General features: G+C 52.2%; 10 protein-coding genes; 8 read left to right on the forward strand and 2 right to left on the reverse strand.

The window, feature by feature from the left end:
• Nucleotides 1-401: 401 nt before the first annotated feature.
• On the forward strand, nucleotides 402-3,322 carry RCC_09628 (related to SAC1-recessive suppressor of secretory defect; the record flags this gene model as incomplete). XM_023774869.1 has 3 exons in its annotated part: nucleotides 402-576; nucleotides 630-1,390; nucleotides 1,442-3,322. 3 exons carry the CDS (start codon nucleotides 402-404, stop codon nucleotides 3,320-3,322), a joined length of 2,817 nt encoding a protein of 938 aa, XP_023630637.1.
• Nucleotides 3,323-4,643: 1,321 nt separating this feature from the next.
• RCC_09629 (related to LAMMER kinase-like protein) lies at nucleotides 4,644-7,081 on the forward strand (the record flags this gene model as incomplete). XM_023774870.1 has 5 exons in its annotated part: nucleotides 4,644-5,672; nucleotides 5,729-5,917; nucleotides 5,972-6,473; nucleotides 6,525-6,637; nucleotides 6,692-7,081. The coding sequence occupies 5 exons, from the start codon at nucleotides 4,644-4,646 to the stop codon at nucleotides 7,079-7,081; spliced, it is 2,223 nt and encodes a 740-aa protein (XP_023630638.1).
• A 579-nt stretch (nucleotides 7,082-7,660) lies between these two features.
• Nucleotides 7,661-8,624, forward strand: RCC_09630 (related to signal recognition particle protein Sec65; the record flags this gene model as incomplete). XM_023774871.1 has 2 exons in its annotated part: nucleotides 7,661-8,207; nucleotides 8,311-8,624. 2 exons carry the CDS (start codon nucleotides 7,661-7,663, stop codon nucleotides 8,622-8,624), a joined length of 861 nt encoding a protein of 286 aa, XP_023630639.1.
• A 648-nt stretch (nucleotides 8,625-9,272) lies between these two features.
• RCC_09631 (related to adenosylmethionine-8-amino-7-oxononanoate aminotransferase) lies at nucleotides 9,273-10,974 on the reverse strand (the record flags this gene model as incomplete). XM_023774872.1 has 4 exons in its annotated part: nucleotides 9,273-9,514; nucleotides 9,569-9,879; nucleotides 9,932-10,681; nucleotides 10,733-10,974. The coding sequence occupies 4 exons, from the start codon at nucleotides 10,972-10,974 to the stop codon at nucleotides 9,273-9,275; spliced, it is 1,545 nt and encodes a 514-aa protein (XP_023630640.1).
• Nucleotides 10,975-11,943: 969 nt separating this feature from the next.
• Nucleotides 11,944-13,059, forward strand: RCC_09632 (uncharacterized protein; the record flags this gene model as incomplete). Its single annotated transcript, XM_023774873.1, has 1 exon — nucleotides 11,944-13,059. One exon carries the CDS (start codon nucleotides 11,944-11,946, stop codon nucleotides 13,057-13,059), a length of 1,116 nt encoding a protein of 371 aa, XP_023630641.1.
• Nucleotides 13,060-13,545: 486 nt separating this feature from the next.
• On the reverse strand, nucleotides 13,546-14,033 carry RCC_09633 (uncharacterized protein; the record flags this gene model as incomplete). XM_023774874.1 has 2 exons in its annotated part: nucleotides 13,546-13,770; nucleotides 13,824-14,033. The coding sequence occupies 2 exons, from the start codon at nucleotides 14,031-14,033 to the stop codon at nucleotides 13,546-13,548; spliced, it is 435 nt and encodes a 144-aa protein (XP_023630642.1).
• A 153-nt stretch (nucleotides 14,034-14,186) lies between these two features.
• On the forward strand, nucleotides 14,187-15,468 carry RCC_09634 (related to putative trehalase; the record flags this gene model as incomplete). XM_023774875.1 has 2 exons in its annotated part: nucleotides 14,187-14,278; nucleotides 14,331-15,468. The coding sequence occupies 2 exons, from the start codon at nucleotides 14,187-14,189 to the stop codon at nucleotides 15,466-15,468; spliced, it is 1,230 nt and encodes a 409-aa protein (XP_023630643.1).
• A 356-nt stretch (nucleotides 15,469-15,824) lies between these two features.
• Nucleotides 15,825-17,045, forward strand: RCC_09635 (related to acyl-CoA thiolesterase; the record flags this gene model as incomplete). XM_023774876.1 has 3 exons in its annotated part: nucleotides 15,825-16,457; nucleotides 16,517-16,781; nucleotides 16,846-17,045. The coding sequence occupies 3 exons, from the start codon at nucleotides 15,825-15,827 to the stop codon at nucleotides 17,043-17,045; spliced, it is 1,098 nt and encodes a 365-aa protein (XP_023630644.1).
• A 449-nt stretch (nucleotides 17,046-17,494) lies between these two features.
• On the forward strand, nucleotides 17,495-19,525 carry RCC_09636 (probable 2-isopropylmalalate synthase; the record flags this gene model as incomplete). XM_023774877.1 has 3 exons in its annotated part: nucleotides 17,495-17,502; nucleotides 17,553-19,287; nucleotides 19,343-19,525. The coding sequence occupies 3 exons, from the start codon at nucleotides 17,495-17,497 to the stop codon at nucleotides 19,523-19,525; spliced, it is 1,926 nt and encodes a 641-aa protein (XP_023630645.1).
• Nucleotides 19,526-24,224: 4,699 nt separating this feature from the next.
• On the forward strand, nucleotides 24,225-26,000 carry RCC_09637 (related to UPC2 Regulatory protein involved in control of sterol uptake; the record flags this gene model as incomplete). XM_023774878.1 has 4 exons in its annotated part: nucleotides 24,225-24,334; nucleotides 24,385-24,915; nucleotides 24,975-25,895; nucleotides 25,955-26,000. 4 exons carry the CDS (start codon nucleotides 24,225-24,227, stop codon nucleotides 25,998-26,000), a joined length of 1,608 nt encoding a protein of 535 aa, XP_023630646.1.
• Between the last annotated feature and the right edge of the window lie 124 nt (nucleotides 26,001-26,124).

The raw sequence follows: 26,124 nt of genomic DNA on the forward strand, positions 1-26,124 counted from the left end.
TGAAAGCTCGCAGTAMGCAGTACGTAGGTAGACTTCGGCTACAACTGACGCCGGGCTTTCCTGCATGCGTTGGTTTCCTATCATCCACAAACAAGAAGTCTCAAAGACCACTATCAGGATTTACCATGCGATATACCAGGCTCTTCGTAGCTGGAAAGAACGTGAATRCTACCAACGGTGATGTTGTTGCTGATGTTGTTGTGGACGACTTTGACTGCAGCAGGGGTGGCGGCAACCCTCGAACCTTTAAGTTTCATCGGGAGTGGATCTTGACTTCGCGGGACGGAGCGGCCGGCTTCGGATCTCCCCGCCTCGACGTCATCGCATGCCTGATGGTATCAAGATGCTGCCAGGTCCGTTTGTCTGTCAACACAACAGCATCCTGCTGCACCTTTCTCACAATGCCAGGCCTAGCCAAGAAACTCCTGGTGTTTGCCGCGATTGATGGTCTATTTCTGCAACCTGTGGGGACTGGTAAGGGAGTAAAGATCGATTATGGAACGACCAACAAAGTCACGTCAACTACGAGGTCAGAAGAGAGAGATGACACCGGCTTTGAGGTTCATGGGATCATCGGTAGTCACTTCAGCGCAACCCATAATGTACATGGGTGGACTGACGATCGGTAGGGTTGTTAAACCTGGTTTCTTCTACATTTCTCATATCGATCACCTCTCGTGAAGAGGTTGCCAACGTCTGGAACAAGCCCATATACCTAATACGCGACGTCACCCTTATTCCACTTTCTTCCAAAGCAGAGGCGTCGAAAGCCATCGCTCTTGCACAAGGAGCTAAGAAGCGAGCCGCCGACTTGGCATATGGAGAAGAGACAGACGAGAGTGATGTGGGTGAAGACGCAGAGGTTTCATCCATAGGAAGTGAGGACGACGAGCCGAGGTCACGACCCCAAGATGAAGCTGGAGCACTGGAGGTTCCAAAGGGTGGTGTAGCAAAGCAGAGCACAACGTTTGTGAAGAACGTTGTCCAAGAGAAGGGAAAGTATGGCAGATTTGCGAGTCAATGGTTCAGCAAAAACGGCGGGCAAACCAATGCCAGACGAAGCCAAGGATTGACGAAAGAGCAGGTGGATCAAGAAAACCAAGCGCTTCCGAAAGGAGATTTGAAGGGAGACGAAGGAGACCGCGTTGATGTAAACGTCACAATGGGGGCAGCCGACGATGAAGCTGGCAAGGAGAAAAGTACCACTACTTCAAGCGGGGCCATTCTAAAACGCAGTACCATCGAGCGTCTTACACCGCGTATCTTGCGAAGCGCAAGGCTGTATTTCAGCTCAAGCGGGTTTTATTTCTCTTACGAGCATGACTTGTCAGGCACACTACGAAAGGACGCATCCTCATCTCTGCCACTTTGGAAGCGATTCGACAGCCTAGTAAGTAGTACTACAGGTGCATTTACTTTTGATACTTGCTAACTGTAGAAGTTCTTTTGGAACCGTCATCTGATAAATCCTTTCATCGAAGCGAATCAAGATTCTCTAGTTCTACCACTCATCCAAGGCTTTGTCGGACAACGGCAATTCTCCATCACCACAAAATCGACAGGAACTAAGGACGACATAGTCGCTAGCAATGATAACGAACAACAAACCACGGAAGGCCCGACTGAGCCAACGAAGCACGATTTCCTTCTCACGCTGATCAGTCGACGATCAGTCAAACGCGCAGGACTTCGATATCTACGAAGAGGCGTTGACGACGAAGGTTTTGTTGCCAATAACGTCGAAACTGAACAGATATTGTCATCCAGCTCATGGGGCCCAACAGAAAAGGCATTTTCACTCGTGCAAACCCGTGGTTCGATGCCGCTGTTCTTCTCACAAAGTCCGTATAGCTTCAAGCCACTGCCCGTGATGTTCGGCTCAGATGCCACAAATCAGACTGCATTTAGAAAGCACTTTACAGCTCTCGCGGAACGGTACGGACGGATTTTTGCTACATCGCTCGTGGATAAGCATGGCACAGAGGTTGGCATTGGCGAAAAGTATGAGCGCAATGCAAAGCTTCTCAACGAAGATGGAGGTGTGGATGGCAGGCTCATCGGATTTGAGTGGTTCGACTTTCATGGCGCGTGTAAGGGTATGAAGTTCGAGAACGTCTCCATCTTGATGGAAACCCTTCAGGATTCTCTGCACTCATTCTGCTGGAATGAGAAGCAGAATGGTCAAAATACCAGACAACAAACCGGCGTGCTCCGAACCAATTGCATGGACTGCTTGGATCGAACGAATGTTGTGCAATCTGCAGTCGCAGGTTGGGCACTATCCGCTCAGCTTGCAGAGCTTGGCCTGACAATTGATCTTCAGAAAGACAGCTCCACTCAATGGTTCAATGGACTATGGGCCGATAATGGGGACGCTTGCTCTAACCAGTACGCAGGCACAAGCGCACTGAAAGGAGACTTCACTCGCACGCGTAAGCGTAATTGGGTCGGGGCGTTGAATGATTTCAGTCTGACACTGAATCGCTATTACAACAATCTGTTTGGAGATTACTTCCTTCAGACGAACATCGACTACTTCCTTGGCAATGCTGGACCATCAGTCTTCGACGAGTTCGAAACCGATATGATGTCCCAAGACTATGCACTTGACATGCGCAACGTGCGTCAGAATGCCATTGACACCTGCATCAAGATCGTGCTGGAAGACCCCAAAGAGGACTTCATCGCTGGTTGGACCCTCCAGTGTCCACGACAGTCCAATACGCTTCGCTCGATGCCTTTTGAGGAATGCGTGCTGCTTTTGACAGACTCTGCATTGTACTTTTGCCGTTTCGACTGGCGAACCGAGAAAGTCGGCAGCTTCGAGCGAGTTGATCTTCTTGACATAAAGGCACTTTGGAGGGGGACGTACATTACCAGCACTCTCGGAGAGGCGCATCTGGACGCGAAGAAGAATGTTGGATTTGCGTTGAAGTATCAAAGCCTGGGACCAACTGTGAGGACCAACACCAGGAGCATGTCGGTCTCTGATGGGTTGGAAGCAGCTGAAGGAAAGGACAAGAAGACATCGACTGGGAAGGATCAAAGCATTGTTTTGGCTTTCAAGGCTTTACCGCCCAAGGCGTCTGCCGCCATGGACAAACATGCTGTCGCTGATATGAATGAGATCGATTCTGTGAAGCACATTTGTGAGGAGATCCGAAGAACTAGGAATACCGCCCTACAGCGATCTTCTGAGGAAATCAAAGACGAAAATGTTGAGATTGAAGAAAGGGACATCATATCCGCCGCTGATGCGAGAAAAAGCACAAGCTATGTGGAGTCCTTAGGTTACTCGTTGAAGAAGCTTGTGTGGTCGTAATGGGCGAAGGCTGGATTATACGCTACTCGACAAAGGTAGCATGGTTAATGAAATAAGAATTTCCTATCGAGTGGCACTGCTTCTATATGCATAATGGTGTTCCGATTGGCATTCTTCACGTCAAGGCTGAAAGCGATAGCTCTGTTTCCACGCGCAAGTGGTCAACAGACATGGAATTTGCCGTTGTTTTATCGCCCAGCAAGAAACATCATCACGATGTATGTAGACGTCACCTCTTTCCTGCACGGCATCATTGTCAAGTGGGACATATCACATGTCGATATGTGAGACATGGCGTGGGCAAAGCAAACTGCTGCGCTCTGCCCCTCCAGGTACCGATCGTCGGAATCAAGGTGCATCAACGCCTGCAGTTTGCCATGCGCATTAGGTACCGTGATGCCATTTTGATGTTGTTCGACATCTTGTTGATGTTATTGTTTACATGGTCTCTGTGTCGCGATATGTCAACGCATGGTTCGTGTGGCACGCTAGAAGACAGAGTGCCACGAATCTGCGAGGCCGCAGCCCGTTTCACCGCAAGCTTTGGTCGTGCGGAGTCTCGTGAGCTACAATCAGTTGCCAGGCTGTAGAAGACGCAGAGACGCAAAGACGCGCAATCTACGGCAGGATGGCAGATGTCTTAGAATGAGGGTATCAGTTGTAGTGGGCTCGACGTGTTGTTCGGCTCATGTGCACGCGGAGAAGGAGAATGTCCTGGAACTTGCTAGTACCTGACGTGCTAAGCGCCGTCCGGAGGAGGAGGAAGGATTCGTCGAGTGGTCCAGAAGGATAGACATCGCAGTATGCAAAAAGTGCCGAACGCCTGCAATGAATGAGTGTATAAGCTAGCTGAATCTCCAAGGACGAATGCACAAGAATAGATTCCATCGGTGTCGAGACAGCAGGGCAGGGTAAATTCATGGAAAGGTGAAAGTCGGCCGAATTTGTGGAGCAGACCGTGCTAGTCCCGAGTTGAATGCAACAGCCCTGGGAGACGACAGAGAGATCAGAACCGGCTAACTTACCCTCGCTCGCCGCTGAGCACGTCCTTACGTCCTCACGATCTCCATCATTGGCGTTGATACCATTCCGAGCAACATGTTAATATAACTCGACAAACAGCAAACGAACATCCGGGGCGAGACGAGACGAGACGAGCCGAAACGAAGTAAATCGAAGCCTTTGACCTCACGAAAGCCGGGCTGCATTTCTGGCAGTGGTGGCAGTACACCATTCCCGCCCGGAGAACGACCACTCGACCACTCTCCGCAGTCAGCGGCTGAGTTGAGGTGCCTGACAGGTGAAGGAGGTGGGAAGAACAATGTCAACTCCGTCGACACTGGTGCAGACTGTCCCCCACCAGCATCTCGACCACCACCGCTATCTGCCCTCGCCGCAGGACCGATTCCTGCCGCCGCCGCGTCCGTCGAGCAACGGATATCACCACAATCCGCTGCCGAGTATTCCCGCCAGACCCTCCAGCAATCTCAGCCGCCAGCTTCCACCGCCGCCTCCCGAGAGCAGCGGTATGAGCGCTTCTTATTCGCACAACCACAACCAAAATCACCGTCACAGCCACAGCCAGTCACACGCCGGGTCCGAGTACTCTTATCCACATCACACTCATGACGAATTGAGGCGCACTGACAGCCGGTCAAGCCAGCAGCACAGCCGGCAGTTGCCCCCACCGCCCATGCTGCAGCACCACCAGCAGCAACAGCAACAGCAACAGCACCATTTGCAGGCTTCATCCCCCTCACGTGCACTCCCCGCGGTCCCAACCGACGCAATGCCGCCCGCGCAGTACAATGATCTTGACAGACACGGCAGTTCRGAACGAGGGCGTAAGCGCAGGCAAAAGTCTCCCGTGGACTGGGTGGCCTTCTTTGGCGGCAAGCCTCCTACAGAAATCATCGAGATTCACGACGATGACAGTCCGGCTCCGCCAGCGACAATCCAGCGCTTGCCGCCGCCAGCCACTAACGGCGCTTCTCACTCCCACCATGTGGACAAGAAGAGGCGGGTCAACGGCGGCAGTGGTGATGCACATGGCTACAGCACCACCAACACACCTTACTCTTACACCAATGGAACTTCGGCAGACAGTCTTCAGGCCACGACTGCGCCAACATCACTCGGTTCCCAGGCTAGTACCGCAGGCCGAGTAGACAACACGCAGACAGCTGGCCAGAAGCGGAAACGCACAACTCGGACAACCGATGCCGCGCTAAAGAAGGAGGAAGCTGAGCGCGCGGGACCCCAGGGCTATTTGGCCGAGTACGGCGAATATCACCCACCAACAAAGTTGAGCAAGAAGCAGAAGGATGTTGTAGTACCGGCGATACACGATGTATGGATCCGATGGCTCTCTCGACATGGCATACCAGAACTGACCTATCTTTGCAGCGGCATAAACCCTCAGATAAGATTGACGACGAGGATGGGCATTACATTGTGCACGAGAACAGCCGCCTGGGCGAGAAATACAACCTTTTGAACCTTCTCGGCCAGGGCACGTTCGGCAAGGTTGTGCGAGCGATTGATATTCGCAATCGTAAGGAGGTCGCTGTCAAAATCATTCGAGCTGTTCCCAAAGTACGCATCTTCTTCAAATCACCCTTGACGCATGTGCGACTAACACTCTCACAGTACCGCGATGCTAGTCGCATCGAGCTTCGAGTGCTGAAGACCCTCCGAGAGGCCGATGAGCACAATCGCAATCGATGCATTCAGCTACGTGACTGCTTCGACTGGAGAGGCCACATCTGCATTGTCACACCCTTACTTGGTCTTTCCGTCTTTGATTTTCTCAAAGGCGGTGGCTTCGTACCATTCCCAAGCTCACATATCCAAGCGTTTGCCCGTCAGCTGCTCGGATCGATTGCCTTTTTGCACGATCTCAACCTCATCCACACGGATCTGAAGCCCGAGAACATCCTCCTGTTGAATCACGCATACCAAACATTCACATACAACCGGAATATCCCGTCATCTAGCACGTTGACGTCGCGATCCGCAAAGTTTAGGAGAGTGCTTCTCAGTCCGCAAATTAACCTCATCGACTTTGGCAGCGCAACGTTTGACGATGAGTATCACTCCTCGGTCGTCAGCACGCGGCATTATCGCGCGCCCGAGATCATATTAGGGATTGGTGAGTGGAACACTTTCATCACTTGATGATTGCATTACTGATTCGAGTTAGGATGGTCGCACCCGATTGATCTTTGGTCACTGGGCTGCATTTTGGTAGAATGCTGGACAGGAGATGCTTTGTTTCAGACCCACGACTGTGCGGAGCACCTCAGCATGATGGAGGTAAGTTTGAATCACCTTGTAATGTTATGGCATCACGCTAACTTCAGTCTTCAGGCCGTGACTGGGAATCCCATCGATCGTGCCATCATCCGCGAGGTCAATCGCGTGGGCAAGCGCAACGATCGAACTTCAGCAGCCCGCTTCTTCAAGGGCGGACAATTGCAATATCCAATGCCCGACACACCTCGCCAATCTAGAAAATTCGTGCGAGGAATGAAGCGGCTGGACGAGATCATTCCGCAGAACAACGCCTTCAACAAGCTCTTCCTTGACCTCCTACGCAGGATTTTTGTCTACGATCCGAAAAAGCGCATCACAGCGCGGGAGGCTCTCAAGCATCCCTGGTTTTCCGAGCTGGTGGAAGATGATGGAACCGAGGCGACACGCATCAGGCTTGAGAGGGAGAGGACAGCAGATCAAGCGGAACGCGGTGGCGCGCGATAAGTGTTGGTCTATCACAGGCGTTTGCTCACTCGCCACTCCTGGTTATATGGTGGCGATGGGATGAGTACATTTTGCACGGGCCATTTTGGCATTTGATGATGGTTCACGACTGCTTTTCCACTGTAAAGCCCGCTTCAAGTTCGATGGAGCGGACACGAAGCGATGCATATGGCCATGGAGCGTTCATGAACTGCTTTGGCAATTGAGGTATTATCTTAAAGGGCGGTCTCGGAGTGTTTTGCATAGGACAAGACGATTGGTCACAAAGTGGCCGGCACATTTGTTCTGGTCCCATGGGATGTCCTGTTCTGTGATTCCTCAAAGAGTTCTGAACTTTTTGCAGGTACCTTACCTTAGCTTGTGAACTTCAGATGGCCCCACATTGGTGGAGAGGAGGGGATGGAACCCTTCCTCACATACCTTAGGTCGGATATTAGTCAGCTTGGAGCAACTCGCGAGCATTCATCAAATTCACTTCTCAGCCATAACATGCACCTTCCCACGGCGGCCGGTTTCTAATATCACCAGTCAAAGATCACTGTCAGTTCTCGTCAATCACACGACATTGACATCACAGCCATGTCAAACCCACGGATCGAGGAGGTGGAGGACGATGATATCGTGGACGACCCGGAGGAGATGGATCTGGACGAATTTGACTTTGCAAAGCCACAGAAAGGCTCGCTGCAGACAACAGCAGATGCCGAAGACGACGACGAAGACGAAGACGATGTGGTACAGCAAATGCTGTCAGGGCAGATGCAGCGAGGAGGAACTGGTACCACACAAGTACCACAGATGCCACGCATGGACAACAAGGAGCGCGAACGATATCAGCGTGAACAGATGGAGAAGAGTAAAAATTACCAGAGCCTCTACCCAGTCTACTTTGACAGCACACGGAGTCGGGAGGAGGGACGAAGGGTGCGTAAAGAGGATGCAATCCCAAATCCATTGGCGCGAGAGATTGTCGATGCGTTGTCACACATCGGCGCCACTGTCGGGGTTGCTCTTCAAATCGTTTTCGAGCCCACAAAGACACATCCCAAAGACTGGGCCAATCCTGGTCGAGTTAAGGTCCTAATCAAGCGGGACGGTAAGCCGATCAGCGCAAAGATTCAAAACAGTAAGTGATGGACATGTGAAGAAGCTCAATACGCCGCCGCCATATAATGTGATCGCAATGGTTATGATGAATGGAGAGCTCACGACTGACATGTCTACKACAGAGCACCATCTCTACAAGATGATCTCGGCATACATGAAGAAGCATCCCACAACAGAAGATGCCCCGCAACGGTTACAATTAGCAGGAATGCCCCCGCAAAAAGAGCGAATTCCACCAGCAATTCCACGTGGGTTCAAGATTGGCACCATCCTCCCACTTCATTCGCCTGCGCTTTCTGGAGGTGGGGTATCTGATAACATGTTCAAGGACATGATGGCCGAGATGGGCGGTCAGCTGCCGGCTGGGATGGCTGGAATGGGCGGAGACGCAGGCGGGCAGCCACCGAAGAAAGTCAAAGACAAAAAGAAGAAATGAACACCGCCCTCTAGTCGTTGGCCTAGAATGTACGGGTGGTGGAGCATCTAGCGGCGCTTATTGCGCACTGCAGCGATATGGGCGGCCATTCTACAAGTACCGAATCTGGAGAACGCGTGTGACCGAATGTCCGTGGCACTAAAGTCTGCCCGCAATTTGTTGGGGTCTCGGTCTCGCTTTGCAGTCGTCACAGCTAGCTTCGAATAAGGTTCTGCGGCTGCAGAAGCCACAGAAGCTACTGTAGAACACCTCACCGTGGAGAGCAGCAACCTCAAGACACGGCTCATGCAGCAAAGCTTTCGCAGGCCATGGATCAACACAAAACACTTTCACGGAACTTCTTTGCATCGTAAAGGCTTCACTACCTCCTCATCAATCTCTAGTCCACGATTTCATTCACTTGCACGGCGTTAAGCCACTTTGGGATTCATGCGATCGTCACAGCTGCAGTGAAATGTCACTATAATATGGCCGATGCTAAGCTACCTACAGGACGTTATCACCCGGGAATCGCACCAGTGCCGTTTAGCCGACCACTTTACGACAGCGGCTGCGACTCGATATGGTGCGCTATACCGGCCTGCCGAGTTTAAACTCTGTTAGGAGCAATTCGAGGCGCATGCGGCATGCATGTACGAATGGCGGAGTTCAACCCCGGTCAGATGAAAGTTTCGGCGATTCTGCATAGGCGCCATGACCATTTTGGACTGGCTGTACTGGCACGTCCTGCATGAAGAATTGCGTAATGACGGCGACTGTGATATCGACGATCTGCCGTATATCTTCCGAGGTGACAGTGTATGCGGGAGCAAGGAGGATGTGGTCGCCGATTTTACCATCGGCACACCCTGTGCCTGGGTAGAGACTGATGCTGTGTGGCCGCTCCATTCCTGAAAAGAAGTTAGCAATGCTCGACGAAAGTCCCTGCCAGAGGATGCGCAGACCTAGCTCGTGGATTTTCATTGCAACTCCGAGAGAGGGATCGAAAGGCTGCTTGGTGACTTTCGACTGGACAAACTCGATACCCCAGAATAGACCCTTGCCACGAATGTCGCCAACTGCGGGATGCTCCCCAAGTCTCTCCTGAAGCAGGCGGCCAAGTAGAGCGCCTTGCTTCCGCACGTTGTTTATCAGCTTTCTTTCCTGGATAATCCTCTGCACTTCCAGCCCAGCTCGACATGCAAGCGGGTGACCTTGGTAAGTCTGGCCATGGCTGAAGGCGCCGCTGCCTCTTTTGAGTACGTCAACGACGTTGCTAGACAGAGTCAGTCTACAACTTGGGCTAGCGAGATAGTGGTCAACTTTACTGGCTTGTAAGCATGGCAGCGATGGGCATATAGCCTCCGCCTAGCCCCTYTCCCATGGTCATAATATCCGGTACCACACCAATGAGCGGATCTTGCCATGCGTGAAGAGGATCGGGATACTTTTCAGAAGGCTCGGGACCAATACGGCCGGTACCAGACATGACCTCATCCATGATGAGAAGCGCACCGTACTTGTCACAGACTCTGCGCACCGCTTCGAAGTATCCAGGGGAAGGAGGTACACATCCTAACGCAGCGCCAACGACCGGCTCTGCGACGAACGCTGCCACGGTATCTGATCCGATGCGTTGAAATTCGGCATCCAGTTCAGCTTCTAGAGTCTGCACWTATTCGGCCTCGGTACGTGCATCATCTGATAACCCGCGGTAGGCATAACAAGGGCTGACGCGGCTAGTATTGATGCTGAGGATCGGTTCAAAGATGGCGCGTCTAGCGACGTGTCCGCCGGCAGCCAGCGCTCCGAGTGTCGTGCCATGATAACTCTGGTGTCTGGAGATGAAGTGGACACGCTGAGGCTCAGGGGAGGCCTTTTCCAGATGGTATTGCCTTGCTAGCTTCAAGGCGGCTTCCATTGCTTCGCTACCACTGCTAATAAAGAAGGCTCTGGCCATCTCGCCATTGGTGCTCTCAATCAGCAATCTAGCGAGTTCTTCTGCTGCACGAGTTGCATAGAACAATGAGTGGCAATAGGAGACCTCTTGCATCTGCTCAATGACTGCTTGTTGTATACTATATCGCTCAGCATTGATTGAAAAGCATGTATAACAAACGACATCTTACCGGAGTTCCCCATGGCCTAGACATGCCACTGCGGCTCCCCCTGTAGCATCAAGTATCTTCTGGCCATTGTCAATGTGCAGGTAGTGTCCTTGGGCAGCGATTACGTGCAGTGGATCGGAGTGAAGGGATCGATGTAGGACCAGTGATGTGTTTGGGTTCGAATGGAACCCTTTGATGGACGGGCCATCGTCTACGGCATCGACGACGTTTCCATCATTGACAATAAGAACAGATGGTGCCATTGCTCAGGAGGTATAGAAGGGAATGCTTTAACAGAGTCGAGGAGCAGACGCGCCAACCGGGTCGGTTCTTGAATGATTGACAGAGTTCTCGATCACTATGAATCAATGCCTGTCGAGACCGGCTGGAACAGGGTATAATGCACTGGCTTCTCGAAGGAAGCGGGAAGATGTAGCGTGCAGATGGTCGATGCTAGGCGCATACACCACGAGCTTGATGCTACTTCTCCGAGGGAAACTCTAGTAGTCAAAGGTAGTTAATGGCTCGGTTGAGCTCGCATGAGCTCTGGATGAGGAGATAGCGGCCGCCATTCGATGACATAGCTGTCAACGCTGGTACACCATCGCGCCATGGATCTGTCGCGACCTTTGCGACTCGGGCCGCAGCAAGCTGTTGGTTGCGCGCACGACTTCTGTGATGACATGGGAAGCTGGCTTTGAACGAGCTTAGGGAAACGCTAAGTAAACGCTCCACTCCATTCAGCACGGACTCGCGGCATGTTAAGCGAGTCCTGCACGACTTCCACGCTAGTTTCTTCCTCTAAGGTCTTTTCCGCGTCTGCATGCACCCTCAACCTGCAAACTGTTTTATTCATGCAACAGCCGGCGAGTCTTCGAAGCATAAATCAGGGGCCCCCACCTTACTCGGAACATCGGACCAGGCGTATACCATCTTGCCCTAGCCCTGACATTGTTTGACAGCTTTGCCAGCTTGTGGGTATCAGAAAGACTATACACCTCCCGAGGTCGTCATCTGCCTCCTACGGTTCGAGATTCGGGACGCACACTAGGCGTTCATCGGCCCGGGCTGATTTAGAACTTTGAAGTTTTGCAACTCGCAACGACGCAACGAGCGGCAAAGCCATCCGTTGGTCGCCAAGGGTAGGGCTCGGCGACTACTTCCTCCTCATGCCTCTATCCTGGCATTAACTTAAGCCTTCCCATCCGACTCCCGATGGGGCTGCAGCATCGATGGCGGCCAAGAGATTGAGGAGCGATTCGATATCGCCTCCACGACTGAAACGCACGAGACAGGGCGATGGCAGTTCGCCGGTGCCGCACGCTCTGACGATTTATTCTTGGAATATCAATGGAGTCGGTCCATTCTTACAGCCAGCAATCTCTTCCTTCTTTCCGAACCCAAACGATAAACAATCACCGTCAGGCATCAATGCCAACCTAAGAGACGTGCTCCGAAAGTATGCTTGGCCCACCATGTTGCTTCTTCAAGAAGTCAAGATTCATCCTCAAGACATGGCTACTCAGCGGGCGATTGAGAAGGCCGTCATGCCCCGCGCCAAGACATTGCCCGACGAGCCAGCCTACAAGGTCCACTTCTGCTTGCCGAGAGACAAATTCAACGCGCGCGGCTTCGGTCGGAAGATATACGGCGTGTGCACAATCATCCGGGAGGACTACTATGACGAGTGTGTGGAGCGGGTTCGCGACTGCGAATGGGACGGCGAGGGCCGTGTATTGATTTGTGAGACGAGAGCCGTCGGTAAGGTGCCGAAGCTTGCGATTATTAATCTGTATGCGGTGAATGGCACGGAGCGACCTTATCGAGATTCTGAGACCGGACAGATCATTGGCACTAGGCACGATAGGAAGCTTCAAGTTCACATGCTGTTACAAGCTGAGTGTCGTGAGCTAGAGGCGGACGGATTCCGTGTCATTCTTGCTGGGGACATGAATATAGCTAGAACACCGTTGGATGGCTATCCCTCGCTCCGTGAACACCCGCGCCAACACTGCATCAATCGAGCAGACTTCGAAGCAAGATTCTTTGGCACGGGTAGAAGTGCAGAAGACTCCAGCAAAAGTGAGGTCGACCATGGATTGGGCATGATTGATAGCTTCCGGCATTTGTATCCCCGCAGAACGGGCTACACTCACTATCCAAGGATAAGTGGAAAGGCTTTCGGGTCGAGTTGCGATCGAGTTGATATGATCCTGGTCTCACGGCAACTGAAAATGTACTTGACGGAGGCTGGAATGCACGAGACTGCTGCTGATAGGAGCTCAAGTGATCATGTCCCATTGTTTGCCACTTTGTCATTCGAAAGAGATCCAAATGGTGCTCCTTGATGATACGGAGGACGCGATATTTTGACAGATGTGTATATGTACCCTGACGTTGCAGGCTGTCTAGGATATGGAGATACTGTCGTACAGAATGCAGCTCAAATTTATTCAATTTGACTGCCATCCATGTCGTGCGAGGAGTAGCTTGATCAAGGCGTTGAGGAACTCACTTTGACTCTAGCGAATATGCCGAGCCGCGGCTGAATGAGTCCATCTGCCATTCTGGGGCCGCGCGCATTCTCATTTGGCTTGAGTTGCTGTAATGTATTGAGGCCTCTGACTAGCCTCAATCTGATGGCTCGAGAACCGCTCCGGCAACATCAAGTTGACTCGTTTCGACCTCGCCGAGACCATTGCAGGCTGGCAATTATGAACGGCCGATTCAGCGTAGGGAATGAGCAGCTTTCTGGCGCATCCGAGCCCCTTAAGCTTCGCATCCATCTAGAAAACTTTGATCGGATGCGATCAAGGAGCGTTTGAGGGCATGGCTCATCGAGACACCTGGGCAGTAACGACGTCTATGATGGCTCGGAAGGCCTCCATTTCCTCATCTACGCTTCCGCCTCCAGCCGCACCAGAGAGATTGACACTGCTGCCAACATAACAGGGCATGTTCAGTCGACGGGCAAGTACTTTGGCCAGACGTGTCGAGAAGTCAAGCGAGGAGGGATTGGTATAGATGGCAGTGCTCATTGGCTGTGTAGGATTGTACCTCTGTTCATGGTATCAGTCGAGCGCTGGCTATGATGAAATACATCGATACTGACGTCCGGGAGCCCATAGACAAAGCTACCCATAGCTGCGGCGCCCTGGCCAGCATCTGCACTGCTGCTCGTCAAGAACAGCAAAATTGAGTTGGCAAGCACTGTGAGCCGTAGATGCACCCGCAAACCTGGGCTATGCGGGAGATTGACGGCGAGCTCGACCGACTTGCTCTCGSTGTGAGCTCCGTTTGTAACAGGCCCACTGGCAGCCATTGTAAAGTTGTCGTGATGGTGTCGGTTTGAAGTCGCTTCGACGGTGCCTTGGTGAAGTGGAGAAAGGTGGAGCCCTGCCCGCAAAGTCAGCAGTCAAAACTTCGACAACCTGCATCCGAGGATCGACACACTCCACCTTTCCATAAAACCACAATGGACGAAGAGGCTGTGAGAACAGATAATAATGATCCTCTTGCCGACCTCGAGGAGAAGCGAGTACTCAGTGCGGCATTGGACTCCTTCTGGTATGTTGTAATCAGGTAGTAGCAAGAAGATTTCTCACCCCTTGGACATCAGGCAGTATCGCCGCGCTGCGCATTACAACATCACTCATTTACGTCGTCAATCTTTCTATTCCCTACCTGCTGCGCAGATTGAGTTGTTGTCATCGCCACCGTTCTCAATCCCCAAAACATTCGACGCCGTGGACAAGGCCATCGACGCAAACGCAGACATAGCGGACGCAATCTTGGCAATAGGAATCCCATCCTTTGGACTGCACCCTCAAGACGAGACATGGAAAGGTACTGCTGGCCCACATGACCTTGATAAAGCACGTTCCACCATCAGGCAACTGTACAGAGATTGGTCCGCAGAGGGTTGCCCAGAACGCGCGGCGTCGTTTTCGCCGATATTGACGGCTCTTGGCGAATATCTGCCAAAAGTGTCTCCTGCTCAGCGTCATCACCAACGAGTACTTGTTCCGGGAGCTGGACTGGGCCGCCTGGTGTTTGAGATCTGTGCTGCAGGCTACGATGTCGAGGGAAACGAGATCTCATATCATCAATTGCTCGCGTCGAACTACATCCTGAACAGTGTGGGAGACGTGGGAATGCACGCCCTTTATCCTTGGGCTCTCAACTTTAGCAATCACCACACCAGAGATAATCAGCTGCAGCGTGTAGCCATCCCTGATGTGCAACCAGCCGCAACCTTGATGGCAGCACAGGCTGAAACACAATCGGAAAAGCCTTATAGCGAGCGAATGGCCATGACTTCGGGCGACTTCTGTGTACTCTATCGAGAGACTGCATACATCGACACCTTCGATGCAGTCGCTACTTGTTTCTTCATTGATACCGCACCAAATGTCATCAGTTACATCGAAACAATCCTTAGCTGCCTGAAGCGAGGTGGACTATGGATCAATCTTGGACCTCTGCTGTGGCATTTTGAATCAGCGCCCACCCCAGCGGAACGTGACAAGCAGCGTGGTAGGGTACCGTCACAGCATGCTCACAGCCACGGCAATGACGGCATTGGAGAGCCAGGTTCGATCGAATTGTCCAACGATGAAGTAATCGCTGTTGTTGAAAGACACGGCTTTGAGATGCTGGAGCATAGATCCGTCGGAGGCACAGGTTACATACAGGATTCAGCAAGCATGTTGCAGAATGTCTATCGACCAATGTTTTGGGTAGCTAAGAAACTGTGAGATCAGAAGGAGATGAGTGTAAATTCGATGTCAATGATGAGTTGGTAGGTAGTTGATATTTTGTGCTTTGCTCATACCAATAGTAATACTGATATTGTCATCATTCGAATTTGGCAATAATATTTGTTTGCCCTGAAATCGCTTTCGCATGTGAAACTTCTTAAGGCCGTAAGGTGAAGTATTTCGTACCTACCTCGGCTTCGTCGCTTCGTCGCGCCGCGCGCAGGCCGTCCAGATGACCCAGCAGAGCAGGGCCATGCGGCCGACAGCAGGGAGTAGATGAAAAGTTGACGCGATCGCAACGTCTTGCTTCATTAAAGACTCACCACTCCCTCTCCTGTGTCACTCCTGCAAGTATGAGCCACCCGACGTTAATCAAGCCACCACCTCCGTCTGAAAACCGAGCCCCGATCGAGGATGTGTTGGAATTGACACATCTGAACGCAATCGACCCAACTCTCTTCACGAATACCCGACCGCTATGGCATCCACCGGGCGCAAGAGGCATCTATGGCGGTGCAGTCATCGCCCAGTGTCTTGCGGCGGCCCAGAAAACAGTTCCTGAAGACTTCAACGTGCACAGCATGCATTGCTACTTTGTTTTGAATGGCAACTCGGAACTACCAGTCATTTACACCGTGGAGAACGTGCGACAAGGGAGATCATTCGCGACGAGGACCGTTCAAGCACGACAGCGTGGCCAGCCAATCTTTACCGTGACTCTCAGCTTCATGCGGGAAGGATCAGGTGGAAAGCAGACCGTAAGCCACGCAGCCAACATGCCGGATTTGAAACCACCAACAGAGGAGGAGCCAGTGGACATGCTTCGAGGTGGAAATTCGCCATTTGTGCAGCAAATGGTAGACATCAAGAACAATGACAGCCCGAACCCACACGAAAAGCGTACGAGACTATGGATAAAGGCACGGGGTAGGATCAGCGAGGAAGGGGGCCACCAGGCACATTTGTCAGCTCTGGCGTACATGAGTGTAAGGAGAAGGTTTCCGCAGCAGGGCAGAGCAAGACGCGCTGACATGCATCTCACTAGGACTCGTACTTCATTGGCACGGTTGCCCGCGTTCACAGATTATGGCGATATACTCAAGTACCCAAGACTAATGAAAAGGGCGACACCAAAGATCTCATCACCAGCGATGTGCTTGAGAAACTAAAGAAGATGGATCTGGAGACCTTGAAGCGTGTATCAGGATTAGACGATGACATGATCAATCAAATTCAAAGTCTCGAGGTCAAAGATGGAAAAGTGGTGGGTCTGAAGGAGAAGACGACACCCAAGAGTATTGGGATGATGGGTATGCAATATGGAGACTTTCAACTCGTGCTGATCATCTCACTGACACGTTTGTTTTCTTTCAGTCTCGCTCGATCACTCGATCTACTTCCACAGTCCGAGGGACTTCCGCGCCGACGAATGGATGGTAGCAGAGTCAGAGACACCTTGGGCCGGTGATGGCAGAGGGCTTGTGATGCAGAGAATTTTCTCCAAGGACGGAAAGCTCATTGCATCTTGTGTTCAGGAGGGGGTGGTACGTCTCAAGCAGGACTCGAAGCTATGAAGTATTCGTGTGTAACYATAGGCGGGACCTTGAACTTACGATAGCACGATACACCTCAAACAAGACTGTCTAGATATCACAACTCTCTGCGGTGACATTATACGGTCCTTGCTGCATATGTCGTGAATAAGGGGTACCTTTGCTCAAGTTCCATGCATTTCATTCAAACATCATCAATGCTGCCGTCAATGTCCAATCGATACAGTTGATATGGTTTTGCGCCCCAGGGCACGTCACTCAACATGAAAGATGACTCCAGAGTAAGGCAGTGGAGATCCCTGTCGTCCCACCAATTTGCCTTGCCCCGCATCGTCACAGGCAAAAAATAAGTCCCCACATGGAGTTGGTTTGCGCTGTGACTCTTCCGACCGCTTTTCATTTGCACTTGATTCTGATCTTGCCCATTGTACTTTTGTCTCTGGAACACACTCATCCAATTCAACTTCACAATGCCGATGTGAGTATGTAGCCATGGAATGTGCGAAGCTTGTCTAACAGCAGTACCAGGCTCAAAGATCCCTCCAAAAAGTACCGGAAGTTCAAGCCGCTCGACATTCCCGACCGCCAATGGCCCTCCAAAACCATTGAAAAAGTACCACGATGGCTTGCGACCGACCTGCGAGACGGCAACCAATCCCTTGTCGATCCCATGGACGGTGACCAGAAATGGCGATTTTTCCAGATGCTGGTCAAGCTCGGATACAAAGAGATTGAAATCGCCTTCCCGAGCTCAGGCAATGTTGACTATGACTTTGTCAGAAGGCTGGTCACGACTCCAGGCGTCGTCCCCGACGACGTGTGGTTGCAGGTACTTTCGCCCTGCCGGAAAGAGCTGATTCGGCGCACAGTGGACAGCTTAAAGGGCGCCAAAAAGGCAATTCTTCATTTGTATCTCGCTACGAGTCCTTGCTTCCAGCAGATTGTGTTCGGAATGACCAATCAACAGAGCAAAGAGCTCGCTGTGGAGTGCACCAAATACGCGCGGTCCATCACCAAGGACGATCCGAACTCTGGCGTGGAGGAATGGGCATACGAATTCTCCCCGGAATGCTTTTCGGACTCGGATCCAGAATTCGTGATTGAAATCTGTGAGGCCGTCAAAGCTGCTTGGGAACCGAGCGAACAGAATCCCATCATCTTCAACCTACCAGCGACGGTGGAAGTGGCCACACCGAACGTCTACGCGGATCAGATTGAGTACTTCTGCCGCAACATTTCGGAGCGTGAGAAGATTTCTGTATCTCTCCATCCCCACAACGACAGAGGATGTGCAGTCGCAGCAGCAGAATTGGCACAAATGGCAGGCGCCGACAGAGTCGAAGGCACGCTGTTCGGGAACGGTGAGCGTACGGGAAACGTGGATCTGGTTACTCTTGCTCTCAACTTGTACACTCAGGGAATCCATCCCGGCATCGACTTCTCCGATATCGAGAGCGTCATCGACGTGGTGGAGAAGAGCAACAAGATTCCAGTCAATCCTCGCGCACCATATGGTGGACAGCTGGTGGTGTGCGCGTTCTCAGGTTCCCACCAAGATGCTATTAAAAAGGGCTTCGCGAAAAGGGATTCGGAGAATGCAGACGACAACACGCCCTGGAACGTGCCCTACCTCCCATTGGACCCACAAGATATCGGTAGAACATACGAAGCAGTAATTCGCGTGAACAGTCAGTCGGGTAAAGGGGGTGTTGCATGGATCATCAAGCGTACCCTTGAATTGGATCTACCTCGTGGTCTGCAAGTCGCCTTCTCGAAGATTGTCCAAGCCGAGACTGACAAGCTCGGCCGGGAACTGCTATCAACGGAGATCAAAAAGTTGTTCGTCACAGCATATCACCTCGAACAGAATCCACGCTTCTCCCTCGTCGACTACGAAATCTCAACCGATCGTGCCGAACCCGCTGCTCAGAATGTGGATGGCAAAACCGTCTCGAACAGGAATCTGGGTCGCAGGTTCAAGGGACTTATCGAAATCGACGGGCAAGAGCATGCCGTGGAGGGCGTGGGCAACGGTGCTCTCTCCGCGCTTGCAAATGCCATGAAGAATGTCGGCATCGACCTCGATATCACCGACTACAAGGAGCACTCCATCGCCAAGCAGGCAGGAAAAGGCCGTGATGTGCAGGCGGCAACGTACATAGAATGTACGACGTCAGGCTCGCAGCAGAAAGTCTGGGGTGTTGGTATACATGAAGATGTTGTCCAGTCCTCTCTTTTCGCTTTGCTCGGTGCAGCGTCCTCGGTAACCATTCACTCCCATACATGACGTCCTTTACCCGGCTGACCCTCTTGTATAGTTCCTATCTTCAAGACCCAGTTCTCCGGTACCCTTCAGACCRAAGCGATCAAACACGCAATCGTTGGACCTCTCGCCGGATCTCAGCGCCYAGCAGCAAGCCTTGAATGGTGCACCGGACAGTGCACCGGATGCGCAGGGTAGCATTGCTGCYACACTTGATGCGAGTGTAAACGGAAGCTGAGGTATGCATATGTGCAGCTCTTTAGATATTGATGCAGCAAAGCGGGCATGAGCGTTAGCCATCAGGTGCCAGACGGCATGTAAAAGCACGTAATTCTTCCACCCATCCATGAGTTCCTCACCATTCCGTTTTACTACTGCAAGGCTTGTCAAACGCGTTCCACAGTACGTTCATCGGTCGATGTTCTGCGGTCGTTGGCCGCCGACATGGGGTTCGTTTGGTGAAAGAAGTCTCAGAGTACACCAGTATTTGCTCAGCTCTATGAACCCAACGATTGTCCGAAAAGTCGCTGGGTCTTCCTCATCAGCAGAATAGCGACCGGAACGCATGGAGACATGATGAGACGAGGGATCTCGTCGGATCCTGTTACCAGGGGGAGCCCCATGATTCACAAATTCGCCGGCCGCGCGGAGAAAAATGACCTCTGCCCAAAATTTCAGCAGGACTTCGATACTTTCACCTCACCGGAGATCCCTCGTAAAGATAGCTCTGCATATTCCACTGACCTTTCGCAAATGGAATTCGCAAGTCGTAAAAGGGGTAAGAAGAACGCGCGAAGTCAAAAATCGAAAGAGAATGCCTCTCTCAGCCAACTTTTGCCAATGGAAGCATGTCTCTGCTATTGCTTCAGGCATTTTTCTCACCTGGGCTCCAGCAGGAAGCCAAATTCGAGCGGTGCTCTCGGGTGCGGGAGGAAAGTCATTTGACGGCTCCTGTGGTATCCGGACGAATAGGAGCCTTTCAGGAACCTAGCGACAATCTCTGGGACGCAATACGAGCTGCAGTGAGAGGCTAAATTTAATCAATGCCGTCAACTTAGTTGAACTCGCAATTGRTCGCGCTGCGTCTTCAGCACGTGGCGGCCTTGGGCTCCTGGTCTTGGGCATTGGCTCTTGGATTTCTGCCAACCTGATGATCAGACGTGTGCCTCTTGATCAGCTCTTCTCCCCCCGAATCACACCTTGCTTCACGCTGAGAGATTGATGGTCAATATCATCCTTTTGATTTCGACGGTGAACTGAGCAGATAATCACTCGCTTTTGATTCTGGTTGTCCTGTTGCTGCCTTGGTAGAGGCGATGGTTCCATTCTCTGTTCCTTATTAGTAGCGTGCTCGAGCAGACCGTCATCAGTGGAGCCTAGCTACCATGCAGCCTTGCCTGACGTATGATCAACGATGATCGTCACATCACATGTCGTCTCTAGACATCGCTGATCTGTAGCTTGAATCGCCCTGTTGCTCAACTATCTGTGACTGTACCGAAAGGATCAGCTCTCGGTCAAATCGTTCTACTCTCGCAGTCTATCGTTGAATGTGCTGCGAGAACATCGCCAACACAAGCATCAAAGTAAGGACGAGCGATTTGACCGCCATGGTGCTGGATGAGATGAGACCGCGCCATATTTGGGCGGTTCGGTCGATGATGATGTGGCCGTCTTGTCAATGTGAAAGCTTGGTATTGCATCGCGCACTTGAACGGACGTTCGTGAGCTTCTCGCTATGAATTACATGGTGTGTTGGGCGGCGCGGACGTGTCGAAGGTTTCACGGATCCCGTTCAACATGCCACTMACTCCTTGCCTGGTCTGCACATGCAAGACTGGAGGATCAATAATCAGACCGCATGTCGTTAAGGACGAGATCGGATAACAAGGGCAGCGGAACTCCAAGCCATGCCACGTTGAAAACGGACCCTTGTATGCCGTTAGGTAAGTCTTTTGGCTCTTCCAAATCTTCCGTGCCGTGCATACTGACATTGGAGGGGAAGCAAAAGAGCACGGCAATCTTGGGAAATCTGCCCTGGCTCTCTCCGGGATCATACAACTGGCTTTCAGCGATGTGAGTCGTTCATTTCGTGCTGGTCAAGGAGCCGAAGGCTGGTGTCAATAATCCGACATGATGTAACTGCTGAGGTCCTCTGTGGATACTCTCATCACTCACATCGAAATGGTACAGTAGTAGCATCGAAGTGATCCGACTTTCATTCCAGCACCTTGGCCTTCGACTTCGGGACCACATTCTGATTAGTATTTGAGCCGACAGGTGTCGCTCCGTTGCTAGCCCGGCGGCTTCGGAGCAAAACTTCTCACACACGAGCTGATTGAAGGCTGCCAAGATTGCGGCGAGCTCAACTGGTCGACTCTGATCAGCCGGCGGATCATTTCCCTTGTCTGGGCAGCTCCAATAGCCTAGTAGATTACGACTTGGTGCCGGTTCCGTCTGGCCAAAGCTCCACGACTTGGAAATGTGGCGGCGTCTGGCAGGTCTGGCAGGCTTCATTCCATTCACGGCAATCTGGCAGATAGCTCGACTCCACGATAGTATGATATGTTGAAGAAACTGGGCGTACCGAAATTCCGGGTGCCGTGCTTCATCATCCTTTCAACAGACCCATTACTCACTAGCGGTTCAAAGTGATGAAAACACGACGCGGTGCTTTCGTTGATGTCTGTACAAACTTGATTGGACACGTGCTTGCAAAGACTTGGTTTTCGCAATCGATGCTTCGACACTGACTGGAGGTGTGAAAGCATCGATTCGCGACTCGGAGACTGTTTGGCCGTCAACCAAACGACTTGCATTCCTTGTCTGTACCATCTCGGTTCAACTCACCGTCTCAGGAGTCAAGCCGGCAGTGGGCACTAGAAGGCATATAGTGGCGACTCCGCTATGTGGCATGTGCTAAAGTCAATCTGTCCCAAAAATAGCAGCCGACGATCTGGTGTTGAAAGTCGTAGCGTGGAGGTAGCATCATTATTCTTCTGGAAGGCTGCCACTGACTCTGTGGCCATGTTGTTTGGAGATCTGCGGCGAAGCGGAGGTCGGAAGTGAAGCGATGTCGAAACCGGATTCGTCCGGTCGAACACGTTCGAGCGAAGGAAAGAGGGCGACCGTCGTCGCGCAAATTTCGCAGCGGTGCTCACAATTCGAGGCAGAAGTCTTTCATCGAGTCGTCTTATTGTTGTCTCCCTTTGAACTATGTGTATCGTCTGCATATGCCTGTAGGCCGGCCTTATCTGAAGCCTAGGGCGTCCACGATAATGATCGCACATCAAGGAGTAAGTAAGGTAGAGTGGGTACTGATCGCGCATCGGCAGTCGGCAGCTACCTAGGTAGGTAAGGGATACCTTAGGTAAGGTAGCGGCAGTCGATGCGATTTATTAACAAGCCGGAAGCCGAGAATGATCTTTCCATGAAGATTGCAGGTGTTCTCACCGACCGCCGGCGTGAAAGTGTCTCCGGTTCCGGAACCATACCTTCCATGGCCACGACAGCGGGCGAGCAATACGTAGGAGTATCACTGCCCAAGTGGGCTAGAAATACGTCAAACTGCACGAAGTCGCAGACGCAAAACAAGTTGTTGACAGTCAGCCGTTGATCCGATGGAAAGGGCGCTCCGACTCGTTAGCAGCACGGGAAAGTCGCTTGTAGTGAGCGACTCCATCATGATTGGTGGGAGAACAACGGCGAGACACTTTCTGCAGATCGACTTTCAACTTTTTCGCAAGCGACGCTGTGATGCACAAAGATGCCCGGTAATACCTAACTCTAGGGAGTGCTCTCAAAATAGCCCGCGCTAATGCAAGTCGTGGATCCTTCCCGCGTGGTGGCGGCCGCCGCTAGAGTGACATGACCACAAACCATGCGGGTTGCGCTGAACAGCCGTGCTCTGACGGCCCCGGGCCATGGCAAGCTGACCAGATGGCCGGGCGTTGGCCTCCGGTGTCATGTCAGACCAGGGGAACCATCGAGACGGCGACAAGAGTGTTGCGGTGAAGCGACGCCAGCGGTCACCGTTCCTGCAGCAGTCCCCGAGGCATAAGCAGTGCAATGCAACCTACAACCTTGGTCCTTCCAAAAGGTTGCATGCATTGGATGATCTTCTGCACGGCGTTTGGGGTCTTGCAGTGTGAAGTGGAGCGCTTTGGGCAAGGCTGGCCCTATTGGGCAGTGGGCGTCCGCCTTTGAGCTATGGGAGCTCGCCGCGTGGGAGGTGGTAGTGGCAGGATGGCAGCGTAGCGTTCGTAGCGCGGGGATGGCGTGTGTCCGACTCGTGTGAGTCTTGTCAGATTTAGCGAGACCGAGTGCACGGCGAAAGCTTCTAYTTGGACGCCAGCCGACTCTGCATGGGGCGATGTCATACCCTCCCCAAAAGGCCCGTCCGCGCTTTAGTCTCTCAGGCACTCACGAGACAGGGTCCTGAGAAGCCATCGCTTTTCTACCTTAGCTCTTCATGGCTATTTCGAGATTTTTCGAAGTGCAGGTCGTCGATACCACACCCACCATACCTTCTTGACCCCCATTGGTCTCGGACCCAGACAAGTGCCGCACCGGCCTCAGTACATAGGAGTTATTAGTCGGACCCTCTGACACGCTTCACCATTTCTCGCTATACAACACTCATCGCCGCGGACTATTTGCCTACCTTACGMTCGCTTTCTGGAACGACACTCCACATTCGCTACCGATCTACTTCATCTTGGAAACTTTGTTGCAAGCAGCGCTCATACTAAACCCACTCGTGTTTGCTTGAAGTTGGACTTAGCATCGCATTACATCGCCAACCTTTCCTGCGCGTCAGTCGAGTAGACTGATCCGAAACCGTTACCTGCACGCAGCATCGGAGATACCCCACACCACCTCATACTACAAGCCAGCTCATATCCGCGGCACATCTTGCTTCTGACCCTCCTTCCGGAATGGCAGGACAAGGGACTGGTCCTTCACGAAGGAGTCACACAAAGAGTCGCAAGGGCTGTAAGACTTGCAAACGAAGACACATTCGTTGCGACGAGACATTTCCTCAATGGTTCGTGGGATTTCAATGACCGTCAGATCTCGTTCTAACGTTTGCGGCAGTCGCAATTGCACCAAGCACCAAGTTCGTTGCGACTACATGGAGAATGCCGGGACGGAGTCTGATGGCCAGCAAAGTCCCGAACAGCCTTCGCTCGTCTTCACACCTGGGACCGAGAGTCGGATCGACCAATGGCAACAGACAGGAAGCTTTCCGTATCCGGGATTACAGGTCTTTCCGCCGCCGCAAACACACGAGTACTCAAAGACCGAACTCCGCCTCATGCACCATCTCTCCACCATCTCCAACGACATGATGTCGAAGGGAACATCCGACTTTACGTTGTGGACGCAGAAAGTGCCCAAATTCCTCAGCATCGCATCCTCCTATCCATATGTCATGCATGCGTTGCTCTCGTTCTCGGCCAACAACCTTGCCTGGAGCCAATCGTCAGATGACATACGAAATCTACACATTCAGCATGGGACTATTGCACTACGCGGGCTCCACGAGGCGATTGGCGACTTTTCCCATACGAATGCAGATGCGGTGCTGGCGGCGTCCTTGTTGCTGCTCTGGCAGGCAACAGACTGGTGAGTTGATATCGAGATGGGCATTGCGTTCTACAGATCAGCTGATACTACAAGCGCAGGCGTAGTTGGTCCTCACTGCGCGCGGGCATACAGTCGGTGCTGCTGGCGATKAAATCTTGGAACCACGAGTCGATCTTCGCCGAGTACATTAATGAGGAGGATCTAGCCGTCACTTTCCAACAGCCAGGCATACAACCCGTCGCAGCGTCGCCGTCCGATCGCGAGTCAATTCTCGGAAATGTCGTCCAAGCGTTGCAACAGCTACTGCAGAGCCTCTCGTCGCACGAAGCAGAATCATACTGGGTTGGGCAGCTTCTTTCATATATGCAGCGCCTGCAGGCCTCTACGCCAGCAGGTGACCCTGACGAGCAGTTCAGTCACCTGTATCTATTGAGGAAGTGGCTCTTCTGGGTTCCGACCTTATTGCTCCAGCGACAAGGCGGTCAAGGACCAGCAATGCTCACACTTGCGCACTTCTACGCCACTGCCCTCGCATTGGAGCCCCTATACCCAGCCTTGGGCTCTGTGTTCTGTGCACGGATTGCTCTTCCTCCACTCGAGTCAATTATCGGCGTGACAAGCGCAATGCATTCGAATATGATGGATCAGAACGCTGCGGAGATTGCGACACTCATGAACTACCCCCGACACATGGCGATGAACTTCAGGAGCAGGGTCCCTCACAGCCAGGGTGGAGTGAATCAGAACTCTCCAACTTTTCCCAGCCTCAACTCTCAAACTTTGGACTACACCAGCATCGGTAACACGAGTCCGGCATTTGCGCCATCATCTCTTCATCCGTCGGCCGGCCAAACGCCAACATTGCCTTCATCCTATCTCGAAGTTCCGAATTTGCAAGCAGCGGGTTTCACGCTCGGGACGCAGCAATGGGGAATCTTGCCCTCCCCTGGTTTTCCACCTCAGGAATACACGGAGCAAGAGCAGACCTATGCATACTCTATGGTCGGTTTCCGCGACGGGTTCGTGGCTCCTATTATTTGGACTTGACAACTGGGTCCAAGCTAAATCRTGTTTCCAGGACTCATAACAACTCTTCCGGGGAGGGATTTCCCGACTATCAATGAGATGGATTGTCATGCTGTACGCGATGCAAGACAGCTGGCTCCTCACGCTCTTCATTACAGTGTGGATCACTTGTGCATATCATGTAGCTGGAAACAGCATTAGCGGATTGTGATGATGAAACGA

Source organism: Ramularia collo-cygni, assembly GCF_900074925.1.
Source record: "Ramularia collo-cygni strain URUG2 genome assembly, contig: RCC_scaffold18, whole genome shotgun sequence".
Classification (NCBI taxonomy): Eukaryota; Fungi; Ascomycota; class Dothideomycetes; order Mycosphaerellales; family Mycosphaerellaceae; genus Ramularia; species Ramularia collo-cygni.